Raw genomic sequence first — 16,374 nt, forward strand, 5'->3', positions numbered from 1 at the left:
GGTTGGTTGGTTCCTTGTACAGGCAGAATTTGTTCTTTACATTGAAATGTGTCAAACCCTCAGCTCTACATTCCAGAGGTGTTAAGAAATGCAAGCTTTACACACAAAGGTATTTGTAGTTAAGAGACTCACAGAGGCCTTGGATTTGATCATATGATCGGGCCGCTTGCGGCTGCAGCAGTACTTCATGGCATTCCTGGCCTCCTTGTTGAAGACTATGCGGAAGAAGAAAATGAATGGACCCTGGGAGAGACAGGCAGGAAAACAAGACAGTCAGGCACAAGACACAGGTCTGCAGCTGGATGCTCTGGTTTCTCAATGTCTGGTCTGGGGGTCCACCAGGGGTCCAAATGGACCAAATGGGGGCGAAACCCTGTAACATTCTGTAACTGTAACATTCTCACTTTCTCAGTGTTAATTTAACTCTGAGAGTGTAGAAATATACACTCACACTACAAATTTATACACTCTAGTCTAGAGTTACAGTCTCGTAAGTGTCCATGTGGACCCCCCCCCCGGTGGTCCCCGGAACCGGCGTTGAGAAGCTGTGTGCACACAGCGACATCTTGCATGTTAACGTAACTCTCAGAGTGTATATCTCAGAGTTACAAATGGATAAATGAACACTGTTCAGCTGTGTGTGTTTGCAGCCAGGCTCTGGAACACTCTCCCACAGTTCAGTCGCATTCCATTACAGCGTTCAGATCACGGCTCTAAGCCCATCTGTTTAAGCTGGCCTGCTCACTGTGGCCCCTTTTCCACCGGTTGGGAACCGGTTCAGTTCTTTTTGGTTCTTTGGTCCATGAGCCAGAGCTCCAAAATTGGAACGTTAATTATTAATTGAGTGGGCAAAGCCATACCTATAATAAATTGGTTAAAGGGTCAATATAAGTACATTAATATGATAACCCTTCCAGGAGTAGCTTTTTCATATTTATCACACATTTTGTAATTTTCTGCTACAGTAGGCCTACGTGATAGGTGAATAGGTAAAAATGTAATTAATAGTTATCACCATGAAACTTCCCCAGTTGATTACTTATGAGAGGGCTCACCTGTACACAGTTGAAGCCAGCAAAGAGATAGTGGAAGATGATCATGTCGCTGTTAACAGAGAGGAGGGCCAGCAGGCATGTGACTGTAACCAGGAGAAGCACGCCCCCTGCTGTCCTCAGTCCAGAGCTGCAGACATGCAGCGAGACAAAGGCAGGGATTTTGTTATTGGAGGTTGCTTTGTTATGATGAGTAAAACAACACACAGTCTTTTTGTACAGCTTATATTGTTCCCTGTCTTCATTGTGAATATAAATATCTCTGAAACGATTATGCTTTTTTGGGTGGTTGATGGTCTACTTCAATCTTTTTTAATCTAATCTGTTTAGAGGTTCAAAGATCATTTCGATCTCTTATTGTGTCTTCAATAATAAAGTGGGGTCAGTGAGTGTAGTTTAGTGTGTTTGTACTCACACAGGGGGCTGCTTCTTCTCAAAGCCATGGTTCTTCATTGAACAGGAGGCTCTGGAGGCCAGGACGTACAGGAAAATGTTCATCTGTGGAAATCAATGAAACAACAATCAGTCTACATAACACACAACATTCTTACTAATAAAAAAAAAAGATAGGAGGAGCTGAATGGACTCACCGACACAACCATGGCTATAGGGCCGGCAAAGCTCCAGATGAGAGTGTCATACATAGACAGCCAGCAGAAGTCGGGGTTGCCATAACCCTCTGGGTCCAGTCCCACCGCCAGGCCTGGCAACACACCAACACATCTCATTTAACATCTCCCCAACCTCTCATACCACTCATGGGTTCTGATTACCCCACCTCACCCCCCAAACAAACATTCATTATAATTACAGTGAGTGAATAGAAAAAACACTTCCAAAAACAAAGCCAAAAGTTTTTTAGTTCTGCATTTCCTTGGATTTCACTTAATTATGCCACATTTCAACATCTACAAATTCACATGTTACTTTTAAAGAAACTCATTAAATCCTGGAAAGCAAAACTGTTACTTTTCAGGATTCAAATTCGAAAGTAGCAAGAGTAGCAGATCTACAAGCTCAAAAGCTAGCTAGCTATAATGGCATAGCCAAAATAGTGATGGCGGGGTTAAAGGGCCACTTCACCCCTTTTGCAATCAGAGCTTATTTGAATGATTATTTGGAACACAAGAAACACTTTCCTTGGGTTTTTATGTGTGTAATATGTTTTTTTTAAGATATTTTAGCCATGACGCCATGTTCATGAACAAAAATGTTCTTAACAAAAAACCTGTCACTTCCTTCCTGGACTACAAAGTCCATGCCTCCATGCAGCGGGACTAAAGCAAGGAGGGGAAGTGGACTAAAGCATTATGGGAATTGTAGGAATTCGGCAATCCAGTCAAACCCTAGTCAAACACACAGACTTTAATTAACATTGAGTGACTGCAGTTTCTTTCAGCTGTGAAATGTCCCTTTAATCGAAGATTCAGACCTGTGATGAAGGCAGGCACTCCCCAGCCTATCAGGTAGTAGAACCGCATGGGTCCATAGTTGATGTCTCGCACTTCGCTGAGCATGCGGTAGACGTGCAGCCCCTCCAGGAAGAGCCAGGCGAACGTGCACAGGTAGAAGAAGTGCAGGAGGATCGCCATGACCGTGCACACAAACTAAAGAAGACACAGTGATGGAGATCAGAACAGTTATTCCTGATTTACACTTGGCTGAGCATCGTGGCTAAATAGCCAATGTACAGGCTCCCAGCGCGAGCTTGCAGATTGGCTATTTTTGACACCGGCGCAACAAAGAATGGTAGTTCAATCTACAGCAAACTACAATAACGATAACCTTGAGCTAAGTTTAACTTCCTGTTCTTTATGTCATAGAGTCTCATAGAGTCTATGAGACTCTCCTCATTCCAAATATAGATGTTAGACAGATGGTATAATGGTAAGACGAGCCATGCTGGGCTGAGCTGGATGGGGACTAGTTAAATAAAGATCAGAGGAGTAAGACCAGGGTTATTTATAGTTAACTAAAACTAACAAAATACCAAAAGAAAATTGGGAGAAAAAAAAAGAAAAAAGAAAAAGCCCTAAACATTTTAGTTAAAGCCCAAACCACACCAATGATTTGCCATGCAACTCCTTGGAACCAAACGGATGCGAGTAGTTGCATGAAGTTGCAAGAAACCACACTGCCAACCCGCCGTATACGCGACTGCCTCGGGCCCCGGGAGTTGCTAGAGCCCCCCCGAACATGTCCTCAAAGTCATGCATCCAACAAGCTTTTAACCAACAAGCTTTTAACTGAGCAGATTGGACTTTCCGTTCCAGAGATAATGGCCAAAACATCTTGAAAATGTCCACTTTTGTCGATTTGGCCATTATCCCCCGTTTTTCTTTAATAACACGGGCTAGGAAGGTCGGACGGTGACAAACTAGATACACACCCACCCCCGCTTATAGGGCCCCCACATGGACAGTGCTGGGCCTGTGCAACCATTATCCCCAATGGCAGTTGCAAGGAGTTGCATTGGTGTGGTTTGGGCCTAACAAAATGTAAATGTAATAAAAGTTTTTACAAAAAATTATATATATATATATATATATATATATATATATATATATATATATATATATATATATATATATATATATATGTGTGTGTGTGTGTGTGTGTGAAACTATACTGTGTATCATATTCATAGAGAAAATGCCCTTAGTTTGTTGGAAAGATAAGCCTAGTATTTTATCTGTATATCTGATCTACAAGCTTGTAGATCTGCTATTTTCGCTTCAAAACCATATGCTAACCTCCGCGTAGAGACAGAACAACAGATCTCATGTCTTACCGGGTTGTCGGCCTGGTTGATTCCCAGGATGAAGACGAGCTGGGAGCAGAAGAGAGCGACGGCTCCGTTGTTGATGATGCTGGTCTTGTTGCACTGCATGGCTCTGAGGCCCAGCAGGAACACCGTGGTGAGGAAGAGGAAGCCCAGCGTCACGCCCACACTGCACCACGACACCAGCTTGATTGGCAGGATCTCGCCGTTCTGAGGGTAATAATGCAGCCGTTTCGGGGACAACGGAGAGGACAGAGTTGAAGGAGGACGGATATAGGACGTACAGTAGAGGGATGCCACTGTTTTACTGAAGATCAATAATCGATTGATCGATTAGAAACACGCAATTCATCGCATTGTGAGCTTGTAGATCAGTTATTTTAGCTTTTGACTCATTTCTGTAAGACAAACTACTAAATGTAGTGTGTATGTATATGGTGGTTAATGGTTATATAGTGGTTAATCAGACTTATCGATTTAGATTTCATTGATGTTGTCTGTATGAAGCACAATTTCATCACTTGAAGCACATTCATGGGTGCGTCAGTGTCTGTACTTACTTTATGTCTATACTCAGGTTAAAAAATGTCACCCATTAGAGGGCTGGTTAAATAACCCTCTTTAACCAGCGCAGAGGCGCAGAGGCTCTGTGGTGCCAGCCAACTTATGAAACGAGTACTTTGCCGTGCTGAATAGCTGAATCTACTAGCTCACAACACGTTGCATCACTTGTAGATCACTTTTTTAACATTTCTACCTATGGTCTCCGTTTGGTAGAAACCTCATAAGACCAAAACTGATTCAAATTAAAAGAAAATAGCAAAGGTCTGCAAGCTCAAGTCAAAACTGATACATTTATGTGACGCTGTAGCATGATCAAGTAGTGGAGCATTAATTTACACAAAGAGGGACGCCTGGCTGACAGTGTTGGTTTTTTAGCTCATATTGTACCTCTCTCCTGGAGATGTCCATGAGCACAGCGAAGCTGGTCATGTGGTAACACTGGCAGCTGATGTGAGTGCTGTTCCTAAACACCACCTCACAGCCCTTGGCTGACCAGCCTCCGTTCCCAGCTCTGAAAATCAACGGTGAAAAATGAGTGATTAATTGACAGATTCAAATGAATTATTTTTGCAATAAGAGTCTTTGTTCAGTGTTATAATGAAAAAGAACAAACACCCGCACACTGTCTTCAAATGCAGTGAAAAAACTTTAATTGGGAAACAGCAACGTTTCGGCCTATGCGGCCTTCATCAGGCTATCTTTAAGATATCATAAAGATAGCCTGCATTTGAAGACAATATAAGTGTGCGGTGTGCAGACAGTGTGCAGTGTTCTTTCGTTTTCTACCATTCTACCTTATTTACTGGCATTTTATGGTCTCAACAAATGAGACACCATTATAAGCCTAGACAGTTAACTCAGCTCAAGGGTGAACCTTTCTGTTCAGTTGTGTGTAACGTGCACTCACAGTATGGTGTGATTCCAGAACACACAAATGGGTTTGGAGCGCTCCTCGGTGGACACCAGACGGAACTGCACAGTGATGGGTTTGTCCAGCACGTGCTGCAGCAGCTCGTCATTGTCGTGCACTGTGATGCTGACCACTGGCGTGTTGATGACCGGCCGCTTCGGCACCCTGTGGGTCACAGTCACATGATACACATTGGTGTGAGCAACACTGACAACAAGGCATTTGTCTTTACAGCTCAGTGTCATACAGTACATTAACCAAACACTGATAACATATGGCATATGGGAAAAGAATAACAATAAAATAACAACGAAATAAGTGATGAGTGCGACCCTCCACTTAAAAAAAATAATAGCCGACAACACGTCACAGCACGACGAGTTGTGAGCTTATTGATCTGCCATTTTCAGAACCAATTTTGTCTAGTTGACAAAATTGTCAATACATGTAGACGGTAGTCTGCGAACATTTCATCGGCACGAAATGAACAGTGCTTACCGGAGACTTCTCTTATCCGGGTCATAGTTCTGGGGCAGCAGAGAGGCCAGGCTGTGGAAGATGATCACACTGGCGACGGCGTCTTGTTGTCTGTCCTCCGGGTGTCGCCTCTTCCTGCTGGCCGAGCGGTTCCCCGGGGAGGATTCTGGGAAGACGTCCAGGTGCCTGTGGCCTTTGGTCTCCACTGGCGGTTCAAAGACAGAGTCGGGGAGGGTGACGGCCGTCTCCTGGTCCGCGGGACGGGGGCCCCTCAGGGACTGGTAGCGTGGAAGCTTGGCTCCAGCGAAATTCATCTTTTTCAGACGGTCCACAGAGATTACTATAGACAATACACACAAGCAAGGTCAGACAGTAATGAAAACAAATCTGCATAAATTAACGTATATTGGTCTTCAGTTAGCCTGGCTCCAGCCCCTAAATCGCTAGCCACATTAAAAAATTATGTTCAGGCGATTTGGAGTGAAACGAAATGAAAATTCAGTCACTAGTCAGGCTAGTCTTCAGTAGTATGTTGCTAAAAAACCATTAGGGTAGCCTTCTTACATCTGACAAAAGCTTAGACCCCCCCACGCATGCCCTGCACTCCCTTTTTCTTTTCTTTTTTTGAGACCTGTTAAAAAATTAAGCTGTATTAGCTTTTGAAAAGCAAAGATAGCTGATCTACAACCTCACGAATTGTGAGTTTGAAGATCTGCTATTTTTTTGTACTGTCTGAATCTGCTACTTTCACTATTTCGGATCAAAACATGGATTAAAGAATGTAAACCCTGGAACACAGAGCGTTTGGCAGGCTAGGGTACTAATTTAACCCTCCGTGTTCGCCGGTTTGAGCATACTCCGTGTTAAGTTGGACTGATATCCCATTGAGAACATACAGGCAGACAGTGGATGGATGCAACGAAAGCAATGATTTTGTGCAACATGTTTCAAATTTTGGACTGCTCCAAACAGCTCCAAGACAGAATTAAAACGTTTTGAGAACCATTGCATTCTGTGACACGACGCCTTCCATTGGGCCAAGCGCTCACCTATATGCGGGGTGACAATGGTGAAGGGGCTGAGGTAGGTCTTCCTCATGTTCTGTGCCAGCGCGTTGGCGTACTCCTCGTAGTAGCGCAGCAGGGCGGCCGTGCCCCCCTCCGTGTGCTGGATCAGCTCCCAGTGTGGCCGGGTCTCCGGAGCCAGGATGGCACTGCCCACGCGCACCAGGTTCTGTCAGGCAGAGAGCAGCACGGAGTCAGTATGACAGGAGGAAGAATAACCTTCTTCTGACCCATTCCTATTAATAATGCAGCAAGACCTTAGCTATTGCCTGTCACAATTACTTCTTTTGCATAATCGCCATAATCATTTCCATGTCAAGTTATGTATTTTCAAACATTTTCAGAAAATAGTGGAAAATCTATAAGATCACTGTGACGTTTTTTTGAGCTTGTCGGATATTTCCATTATTCATGAAAAGAAAATTGTATAGTAAAATGTCTGCAATATGTGCACCACGTCTAAAATCCAAACAAAAATGTGTTAATCGCAATTCTTTGAGTGACAATTAATCATTAACATTAAGTAAAATGTCATAATCGTGACAGCCCTAGCCGACACAGCATGAGACACTGACATGTCTCATGTGGAAACACTGGGTTGGTTATCTATCTATAATGCAAGATATTTGAATTTAATTACACAAATATATAATTACATTGTTCAATGCATGCAAATAAATAAATTACTATAAACACTTAAACCCTCTATACATAGTAAAACAGAACTGCATTGGCTCTGTACTTGGTCTGCTCATTTAATTCTACACCAAATCTCTGCACCAGAAATAACAGATCTACAGCCTTAGAAATGCGTCGCAAGACAACCCGTTATGACATAACTCAACTGGTCGCAGCTCTCATCAAGTCAAGACAACCCGTTATGACATAACTCAACTGGTCGCAGCTCTCATCAAGTCAGCTTTTGAGCCAATGTGGCCCTCACTCCAAAATGTGTTTGATACCCCTGCATTATGTAGATTGTTCCTCCAGAATAGGGGGGGGGGGGCAAAGGCTCCAGTGGTTAAGCAGTTTGTTGTTGTGATTAATACGTGTTTTACACTGTTAAACCTGAGACATACTGTACTAAGGGCCGATTCATACTCCTATTTTACCGCTGTTTCGGCGCTGTAGTGCCGAAATGATTTTGGCTCGTCAGAAATTTTCAGTAGCACCGAAGAGCCGACTTTAGGACGGTACCCGCCCCCCCGAACCTCAAATGACGTCAAATTGTAGGCTCTTGGCCCAGGCCGTAGCGTAACGGTCTGGGCACCGGACTGGTGATCCAGTCGCGGTGTGCCGCGGGTTCGACTCCCGGACCCGACACAGCCTTTACCGCATGTCATCCCCCCATCTCTCTCCCGTTTCCTGTCAGCCTACTTTCAATCCCTTAAAAAATCAATAAAGGCGTAAGCCGCAAAAAAATATCTAAAAAAAAAAAAAAAAAAAAAAAAATTGTAGGCTCTACAGCGCCGAACCGACTTTTATTCTGCTCTAAAATAGGAGTATGAATCGGCCCTTAGTGTTGCACAACGTTTGGCTGAATCAGGGGTATAGGTTCACCTCTGTGAAGTGCACGTCCTGCGTGGCAGTGAGGTTGAAGCCCCGCTGCTTGCTCTCGTGCTGGAGCAGGCTCTCAGTGAGCCGGTACGCCACCTTCACGTCACTGCCGTAGTACCGCGCTGTGTGCGCCGTGGCGTTGGCCAGCATGGCCGCCGTCTTCTGGACGTAACTGGCGTCCAGGAGTGTCGCGTTCCGGGACAGCTTTTCTGACTAGTGGGAGAGGGAAGGGGATTTATCGAAGCAAAACACTGAGTCATTCGTCCTCGTCAGATGGGTCACCTTGAACAGTTTTTCTTTTGTTTTTAATGTAGTTTGTAAACACAAATCAGCCCTTGGATAACGTTGAGAAGGAAATAGAGGTGTGTGCATACTAGTTGAGTAACTTAAGCACCCTCTGGTGGACAAATTTGCAGACATGTGTAACATAATACAAAATACAGGATAGGCAGACAGCATACTTCTGAACATAAAAACATACAGTAGTTTAGAAGGGAAAGGAACATAACAGTGGAAATGACGTTCTGTGCTGTTGGTGGTTCTCAAAGTGAGTAGTGGTTCTCTAAGTGAGTTTGCGGACCCCCAGGGGTCCTAGAGTGGGTTCAGGGGGTCCGCAGCTAAAGGACTGATAGTTCAGCCCCTAGCTGGTCTGTAACTCCAAGAGTGTACAAATGGAACCAAACGGACCATTCTGGGTCCATTTGGTGCTATTTGTACACTATCAGAGTTATGAGGGGGGTCTGTGGCCTAATTACATAACAAATAGTGTTAGAGACAGAGAGAGCAGCAGTGGATCAACGCTACACACCAGGGCCTTGAGCTTGGTGAAGGTGATGGAGGTGCAGTTGAAGAGATTGGGAGGCAGCCACCCCTTGTGCTCATCACAGTGGCGAATGGCTGTGCCTGCGAAGGGGAAGATGTGGAGAGAGAGCGAGAGACACAGGAAGCCAGGGGTTTGAGAGAAGGGATCGAGGCAACTTTCACATCATTTGGTATTATCATATGGTAATTGGGGTCTGAGAGGCATCCTTACCTATGGAACCCCTGGGACAGGGAACCGCAGCAGGAAGACCAAACTTAGTCCTGGGCCACCAGATCCCAGCTTCAATGGCCTGAGGACAGCTGTCATAGATAACTGGAAGAGACCCACAGTGGAATAGGAAGGGATGAGAGAAAGTGACAGGATGGGGGAAGCAGGTAAAAAAAAAACAATACATCACCACTGTCAAGTGAAAACCTTGTATCTCCATATTTCAACTTGCGCTTTTTCGTAAACTAATGCCATGATTCATTGTGCAAAAGTAGTGAAAATACCATATGAGTGATCTACAAGCTAATATATTTAGATTTATTTAAAGTAGGTGTGTGTCTGTGGGTTTTATAAATATTTAATCAATGAAAAAGAGCTTTGACTGAATAATTAGCACAATGGATCCATTGGAAGTGGAACACAGTTTATTTTTGTCCATTTCCTGAAAAGTAATGCTTTTGGACATGCAAGGTTTTTACCAGACAGCCATGATATGCCTACCTGGATAAAATGGGTTATTTTTATAACCCAGCAATGAGAAGATGTCAAAAACAATGTAAATGCATGGGAACATGTTGCATAATCCTCACCCTCGCAGCCATTAGGAGAGACCTCGGCGAAGGGATTGTCACAGCGGTCACACTGGCGTCCGATGACGCCAGGCTTGCACTGGCACTGCCCGCTCTCTCTGTCACAGGCCCGGGAGAAGGAGCCAATCGGGTAGCAGTCACAAAGCAGGCAGACGTCGCTGGCCTCGGGCCGGTAATGGTTGTCCTGGAAAGAGCATATTACATTACATTACATTACATTAGAATTGGTTTGGCCGAAATATCAGCCATTATGTGACTTTTGTTGACAACACCGATATAAAAGAATCAGCACAAGATATTGTGAAGAGTGGAAAAAGGAGAGGACCTAACGTAGACCCCTGGAGGACTCCCATTTTTACCACTTTCAACCTGGCGTTGTTATTTTGGCCGTGTTATTATAGGAGAAAATGATAAAGCGGTTTCAAAACTACATACAAATAGTAAGTCTACATGCTCAGAACGTAGATCAGATCGTTTTTTTAATAGGGTTTAAGTGGTTAAATAAAACATCATCTGTGGGGTTTTTTCACATTTTGTTAAATGTTCTCAAAGAAACTTTAAACTAATAAAAGTACTAATTATCATCATTGGTAATCATTGGTGTAGGACTCTGGCATGGTGAGACTCATTACAGCTATGTGCTATAATGAGGTGTAATGAGAGGTAACAGTGGGCAACATGCTCACCTTGCAGCGACACTCCCCACTGGTCTTGTTACAGTCAGAGTCAAAGCCCTTGCCTGTCTGACAGCCACACGGGCCACAAGTCTTATGACCCCACCAGCCTCTTGGACAAGGCAAGTCAGTCCTTATGGGAGCATAATAGACACAATTTAATATATTGGCAACACAGAGAGGGACAGTCAGGAAACACAATAACAACACTCACGCAGAAGGAACAGCAAATTATATAAATAGAGCAAATTGAATTGAAGCACTTACTTTTTCTCACAGTACTGGCCAAAGTAGTGGCTGGGACAGTCACACGTGTAGCCCCGAGGAGACATGGGCTTCCTGACACACGACGACTCGTGCTCGCATGGGTTTAATGCACACACGTCAGTGCAGTTGGTTCCATAGTAACCTGCCAGTGTCAGGGAGAAACGCACAGCACGGTCACTAAGTATGTTCTGCTATAGCACTGTTTCCTAATCAATGAGTCGGGACCCATTTCTGGGTCGCGGACGCATTTTTATGGGTCCCCTTATTTTTTGTTTCCTCCTTTTTTCTTTTAATTATCATCATTCCAAAACATTTAAAAAAAAAACGTTAAAAAAGCATAATGTTTGATGAATTAAAAACAAACTCAATGATTTCTTTTCAGTAATTTCATGAATAAATCAAAGAAAAATCTAATTAGAAAACAAGTGTTTAAGTAGTAGTGAAAATAGCCGATCTACAAGCTCACAACGGCACGAAGCGACCCGTTGTATGCTTGTAGATCTGCTATTTTCACTAGCTTGGGTCCCGGGGAGATATTCAATTTCTCTTTTGGGTCACAGGCTAAAACGTTTGGGAACCACTGCAATGATTACCTGCAGACAGGATATTGATATTGATATATTAATATAAAATAAATATAAATAAAACAATTAAGTAAAACTTTTTCTTTGAAACTAATACAGTAGGAACTGGCAGTAGATTAATTACGGTAAATGTCAGGTTTATAATTACATTTATAATGTATTATAAAATGCACCTATAAGGCATCGCAACACTCGTTATGAATGTCAAATTTGTCCGTTATAAAGTATATATTTATTTATACATAAAGAGACACAGACACAGACACACAAAAAACAGGAAAGCATCTGTGTCATTTTAGATTTGCTATTTTTGAAAAGTTTGAAAGTGAAGAGAACTACTGCTTAAGAAGACATTTTGTTTGTGTTTCCTCCTCCGCGTCATCAGTGCCCATACCCGAAGGCGGGGTTGGCGAAAGGGCCTTTCTGTGTGGAGTTTGCATGTTCTCCCCGTGTCCCCTAGGGTAGGTACCCTCACAAAAAACATTCAGTAATCCTGGTCACTAAACTGCCTCCCCCTGGCCAGCCGGGGCGCCTGATGGAGGGGAAAGGAACTGGTTGGAATAACGTGTTCCTTCCACGCGCTATGTCCAACCAGGGAAACTCCCCCGTCAGGTGTAAAAGAGCAAATTGGACACTCAGGCATGAAGGAAGCATGAGTTCAAGTCCGTTGCTCTCCCCTTGTCCCCCATATATGGGGACTAGGTTGGTGGAGGGTGTGTAGAGCCCAGGATCACATTAGATGATTGACACAGGGGTGAAAAATGGGTTACAAAATCGTGGGATAAAAAATATATTAGGAAAAAAAAGAAGACATTTTGTAGAATCAACCATTGGTAGACATGTGATGAATGAGACTGACCAGTGAGGCAGGTACAGGAGTGGCTGTCCCAGTCGTCGCTACAGTAGCTGTGTACAGGACAGGGGCTGGAGCCACACGGGTCAGGCACACTGCAGCCCTGCTGCACGTTCACCTTCCTGGCCTGAGACAGACTGAGGCCCTCGCCCACACGAAGACCCTGGAGAGAGACACACACACACACATTCTAAACCAGGGCTTCCCAAACCTTTTCAGCCAACACCCAAAGAGATCATTCTGTTGTCTCGCCGGGAACCAAACTTACAATAATACACTGTGAATGAATAACTTAATAGCCCTATTTCAACAATAGCAAAAACAGCCAATCTACAAGCTCACAATGTGGTGAGCTATTTTGACAATTTCTTGTGTTTTGAATTCATGGAAATTCTAAGATTCTTGTTTTGAAAATTTCTTAAATTCTTTTGAATGTTTATTTTTACTTTACTACAAGAGCCATAAAAACACACCCTACAGGTGTAACAATGTGTCAGGGTGTGGGAACAGGTGAAAAAGGTGTGTGTGTTTGTGTGTGTGTATGTGTGCGTGCGTGCGTGTCTGACCGACCTGTATGCAGCCACGGAAGCCGTGCAGTATCTTCCCATCAGCCCTGCTCACACCTCCAACACTGACACTCTTTAGTTTGGATTCCTTTAGCTTCCCATCCACCTCCATACTGGCCTGAAAGTAAAACAAAGTAAAGCCTTTTAAACGCAATGGTTACAAAGTGCTTCATACAACAGAAAAGTAAAAAAGTAGTCATGATGCAACGTGTTTTGGAAACATTTTAAGAACACATATCTTGTATGGGATTCCCTGGCACAAAATATTTTCTGATGGATCCGTGGCCAAATACAGTACATCAACCTGGGGGTCCTTGACATGAAAATGGTTGAGAACCAGTGGCCTAAGGCAGTGGTTCTTAACCTTTGAACCACTGGCCTAAGACAGTGGTTCTTAACCTTTTCGGACCGCGACCCCCCAAAATAATCATACTTGAACTGGGGACGCACCAACCTGACAAGCACTTGGAATTATAGGCGTTGAGGCATTACATTTAGTTTGACTCTGTTCCGCAGATAAATAATGTGAAAATAGCAGATCTACAAGCTCAGTTTTTGCCTCTTTCTTATATTAATTGACAATATGGCCAATGCGTAATCAGGGATTTTGTATAGTTTGTTGATTAATTTAGATGCAGTAATTGTCTCATTTTGTCTGGAAGCATTGAAGATTAAATATTAAACGTTCTTAAATTGTCACATTACTGTGGAGACTCATGTAGGGGTCCCGGCCCGCAGCTTGAGAAGTGGTAATGCTGACAACTCACCAAGTAGAGGCCATGGTCCAGAGACAGCACAGCCTTGTGCCGCCCCGCTGGGCCAGTGGACCCCATGATGTCCAGCTGAAGGTGGTGCCAGTCCCCATCGTTCACCAGCACCTCCTCCACCCGCGACAAGGTGGAGTCCTCCCCCCTCTGGAGGCCCATAACCACACTGCCCCCACGCAGCTAAACACAGGACGGGACGGGACAGAGGGCAGGGACATGGTAGCAGGGAGAAAGAGAAGGGTGGTGGGAGGATGAAAGACATAAGACAGGGAGACAAAAGAGAAAGGATGAGTGAGCCACAGGGCAGAAATGTTTCTGTTCGCAGTGTTCGTGGAGGTTGAAAGGTCACATCCCTGCATATCATACAGTAGTAGGTACGCTAATAACGCTATAGCTGAAAATAGACGGTTGTTATGTAACATCAAAGAGGCGTCAGTCCAGAGTGGCTAGTACAGACGAACGCAGCAGCAGCTGCTCGGGCATGAATATAAAAAATGCTTAGGTGTTGGGATGGGCTCATTTATTGTGATCTGCCTCACGTTGTTTCAAGATCATCAGATATTGACTCACATGCTGCTACTCAGACAGCCAACAGGTGGAGCCTCATTCCTAAAAAGAAGGACCTGACAGGATAACATGGTAAGACTTACAAGGGTTTCCGGAAGATCGAACCCAGAAGATTCCCGGTTCAATCCCCGGCTCGAAGTGGCCTTAAGCAAGACACTTAACCCTTAACTGCTCACAATGAGCAGGTTGGTGCCTTGCATGATGTCGGTGTCGTCCTCCGTGTGTGAATTGGTGAATGTAATGCACATTGTAAAGCGCTTTAAATAAAGTCACTATATACACCGTAAATGCACCATTTTAACTTCTAGAATGAATAGATATGCAGGCTCACTCTCCTAGTGATGTTGCCAGAGTGCACGTCTAATTAAATATACAGTAGCGAGTAACTAATATACAATTTCTTACACATGAACATGAATTGACATCGCTGTGCATTGTAGCAGGGATGCTGTCATCTGTCGAGTGAAATAATGTATGCAATAATAAATAATTGTCTCTGCCTAAAGCAGGGTGAGGCCATATTCACACCACATTTTGCAGTGTCAATTTCACTCAGAGAGTGTAACGATGGACACTTGGGGGTCAATTTTCAAACGTGTTGAAATGTTGAATTTGTTTTGGAAAGATTGCGGGGAAACAATATATATAGTGATTTATTTTCAAAAATGTTCAAAAGTCTTAATTATATTAGACTTTTGAACATTATAATGACATGCCCCAAACAGGGGCAACTGGATAACTCTACAGCTCTAACTCTATCATGTACGTGCACTGGGCTCTCACCTGCAGGGTGAGGTTGTGCTGCTGACCAGCTGTGATGTGCAGCAGCATGGCAGAGCGCTGGCGCGTGCGGAACACCAGCTCCACGTGCCAGGGCACCGAGAACACCGCCGCCACGTTGGTCCACTGAAGCAGGCTGTCGCCCAGGAAACGCTGTGGGCTGGCCATCACTGCAACAACACGGAGACAGAGCAATGATGAACACTATAGAACAACTAATGAGAAGACTTTTCAGCCCGTGACCCAAAACAGAAATTAGATATTTGCCAGGGACCCAAACTATAGTGAAAATAGCAGATCTACAAGCTCAACGTTATGACATTACTGAAAAGATCTTTGGATTTTGTTATTAATTCATAAAAAGTGTAGCTTTTTGGGGATTTCTTTTTGGAAAATGTTTGAAATATTAATAATTAAAAACCAAATGCAGGAAACAAAAACTAAGGGGACCTATAACAATGTGTCTGCGACCCAAAAATGGGTCCCAACCCAGTGTTTGGGAACCAGTGAGATAGGATAGAATAGGAGAGAGCGAGACGAGAAGGAATACTGTTGGTGTGTCACAGCAGGTGGTCTGCGACAGACAGTGAGTCATCATAGATCAGCTTGTTTGTTGGCAGTAATCTTTCATCTCTCAACTACAATGTGCTCTATGATCTGCCGAAGTTGTCACAACTGAATCATTCTCGTGTTGGGATATATACATACACCCATCTACTATGAAGATTAACAGAGCATAACGGACACAAGGACAAAAGCACACGGTCAAGTTATACAGTACTTGAGGCCTAGCGTCCCTATTCTGGGACAGAGGGTTCGCTCAACTAAGGCAGCGGATAGAACAGAAATAACTGTAATTTATTTTAATGTATTCCTGCTACATCCTAGAAGAAGGTGCTTAATTTGATCATGGGATCAAGCGTGAAGAATCTCAGTCATACAGTATATCGATACCGTCGGGCAGAAACCTTGTATCTCCAAAATGTTGTAAATTCTCCAATTGTGTCACACTTCAGTGTATCACAAAGGTTGCAAAAATAGCCGATCTACAAGATCTTTCAGCATTTCAGATTTTATTTAAAAAGTAGAGGTTTCCAAAGGTTATGATCAAATATGAACATGTATGTGTAGGTGTGTGGGCTTGGGTGCATTATGCACCTGTGTGTACTGTGCACTTTAAACATTACTTGGTATGCAGCCAGTGCAAGCTTTTTGTCTCTTTTTTTCACATCAAGGAGACACATACACTTGAAAGGACGCCTGCTGGATGCTCTGCCATTTCTCTTTGAT

General features: G+C 43.7%; 1 protein-coding gene across 1 annotated transcript in view; it reads right to left on the reverse strand.

The window, feature by feature from the left end:
• celsr2 (cadherin, EGF LAG seven-pass G-type receptor 2) overlaps positions 1-16,374 on the reverse strand; it is a 67,524-nt gene that overhangs the window by 4,986 nt on the left and 46,164 nt on the right. The window contains exons 9-28 of the mRNA XM_083771504.1: positions 15,088-15,254; positions 13,738-13,917; positions 12,975-13,088; positions 12,411-12,567; positions 10,968-11,109; positions 10,713-10,833; positions 10,027-10,210; positions 9,440-9,541; positions 9,215-9,309; positions 8,410-8,619; positions 6,835-7,018; positions 5,807-6,125; positions 5,306-5,473; positions 4,786-4,909; positions 3,844-4,044; positions 2,485-2,659; positions 1,643-1,755; positions 1,468-1,550; positions 1,056-1,182; positions 133-243 (exon numbers count right to left, since the gene is read on the reverse strand). Of these exons, the coding sequence (XP_083627630.1) occupies positions 133-243; positions 1,056-1,182; positions 1,468-1,550; positions 1,643-1,755; positions 2,485-2,659; positions 3,844-4,044; positions 4,786-4,909; positions 5,306-5,473; positions 5,807-6,125; positions 6,835-7,018; positions 8,410-8,619; positions 9,215-9,309; positions 9,440-9,541; positions 10,027-10,210; positions 10,713-10,833; positions 10,968-11,109; positions 12,411-12,567; positions 12,975-13,088; positions 13,738-13,917; positions 15,088-15,254 (3,077 nt within the window). The remainder of the gene's footprint in view (positions 1-132; positions 244-1,055; positions 1,183-1,467; positions 1,551-1,642; positions 1,756-2,484; positions 2,660-3,843; positions 4,045-4,785; positions 4,910-5,305; positions 5,474-5,806; positions 6,126-6,834; positions 7,019-8,409; positions 8,620-9,214; positions 9,310-9,439; positions 9,542-10,026; positions 10,211-10,712; positions 10,834-10,967; positions 11,110-12,410; positions 12,568-12,974; positions 13,089-13,737; positions 13,918-15,087; positions 15,255-16,374) is intronic.

Source organism: Protomyctophum parallelum, assembly GCF_964188405.1.
Source record: "Protomyctophum parallelum genome assembly, chromosome: 8".
Lineage (NCBI taxonomy): Eukaryota > Metazoa > Chordata > Actinopteri > Myctophiformes > Myctophidae > Protomyctophum > Protomyctophum parallelum.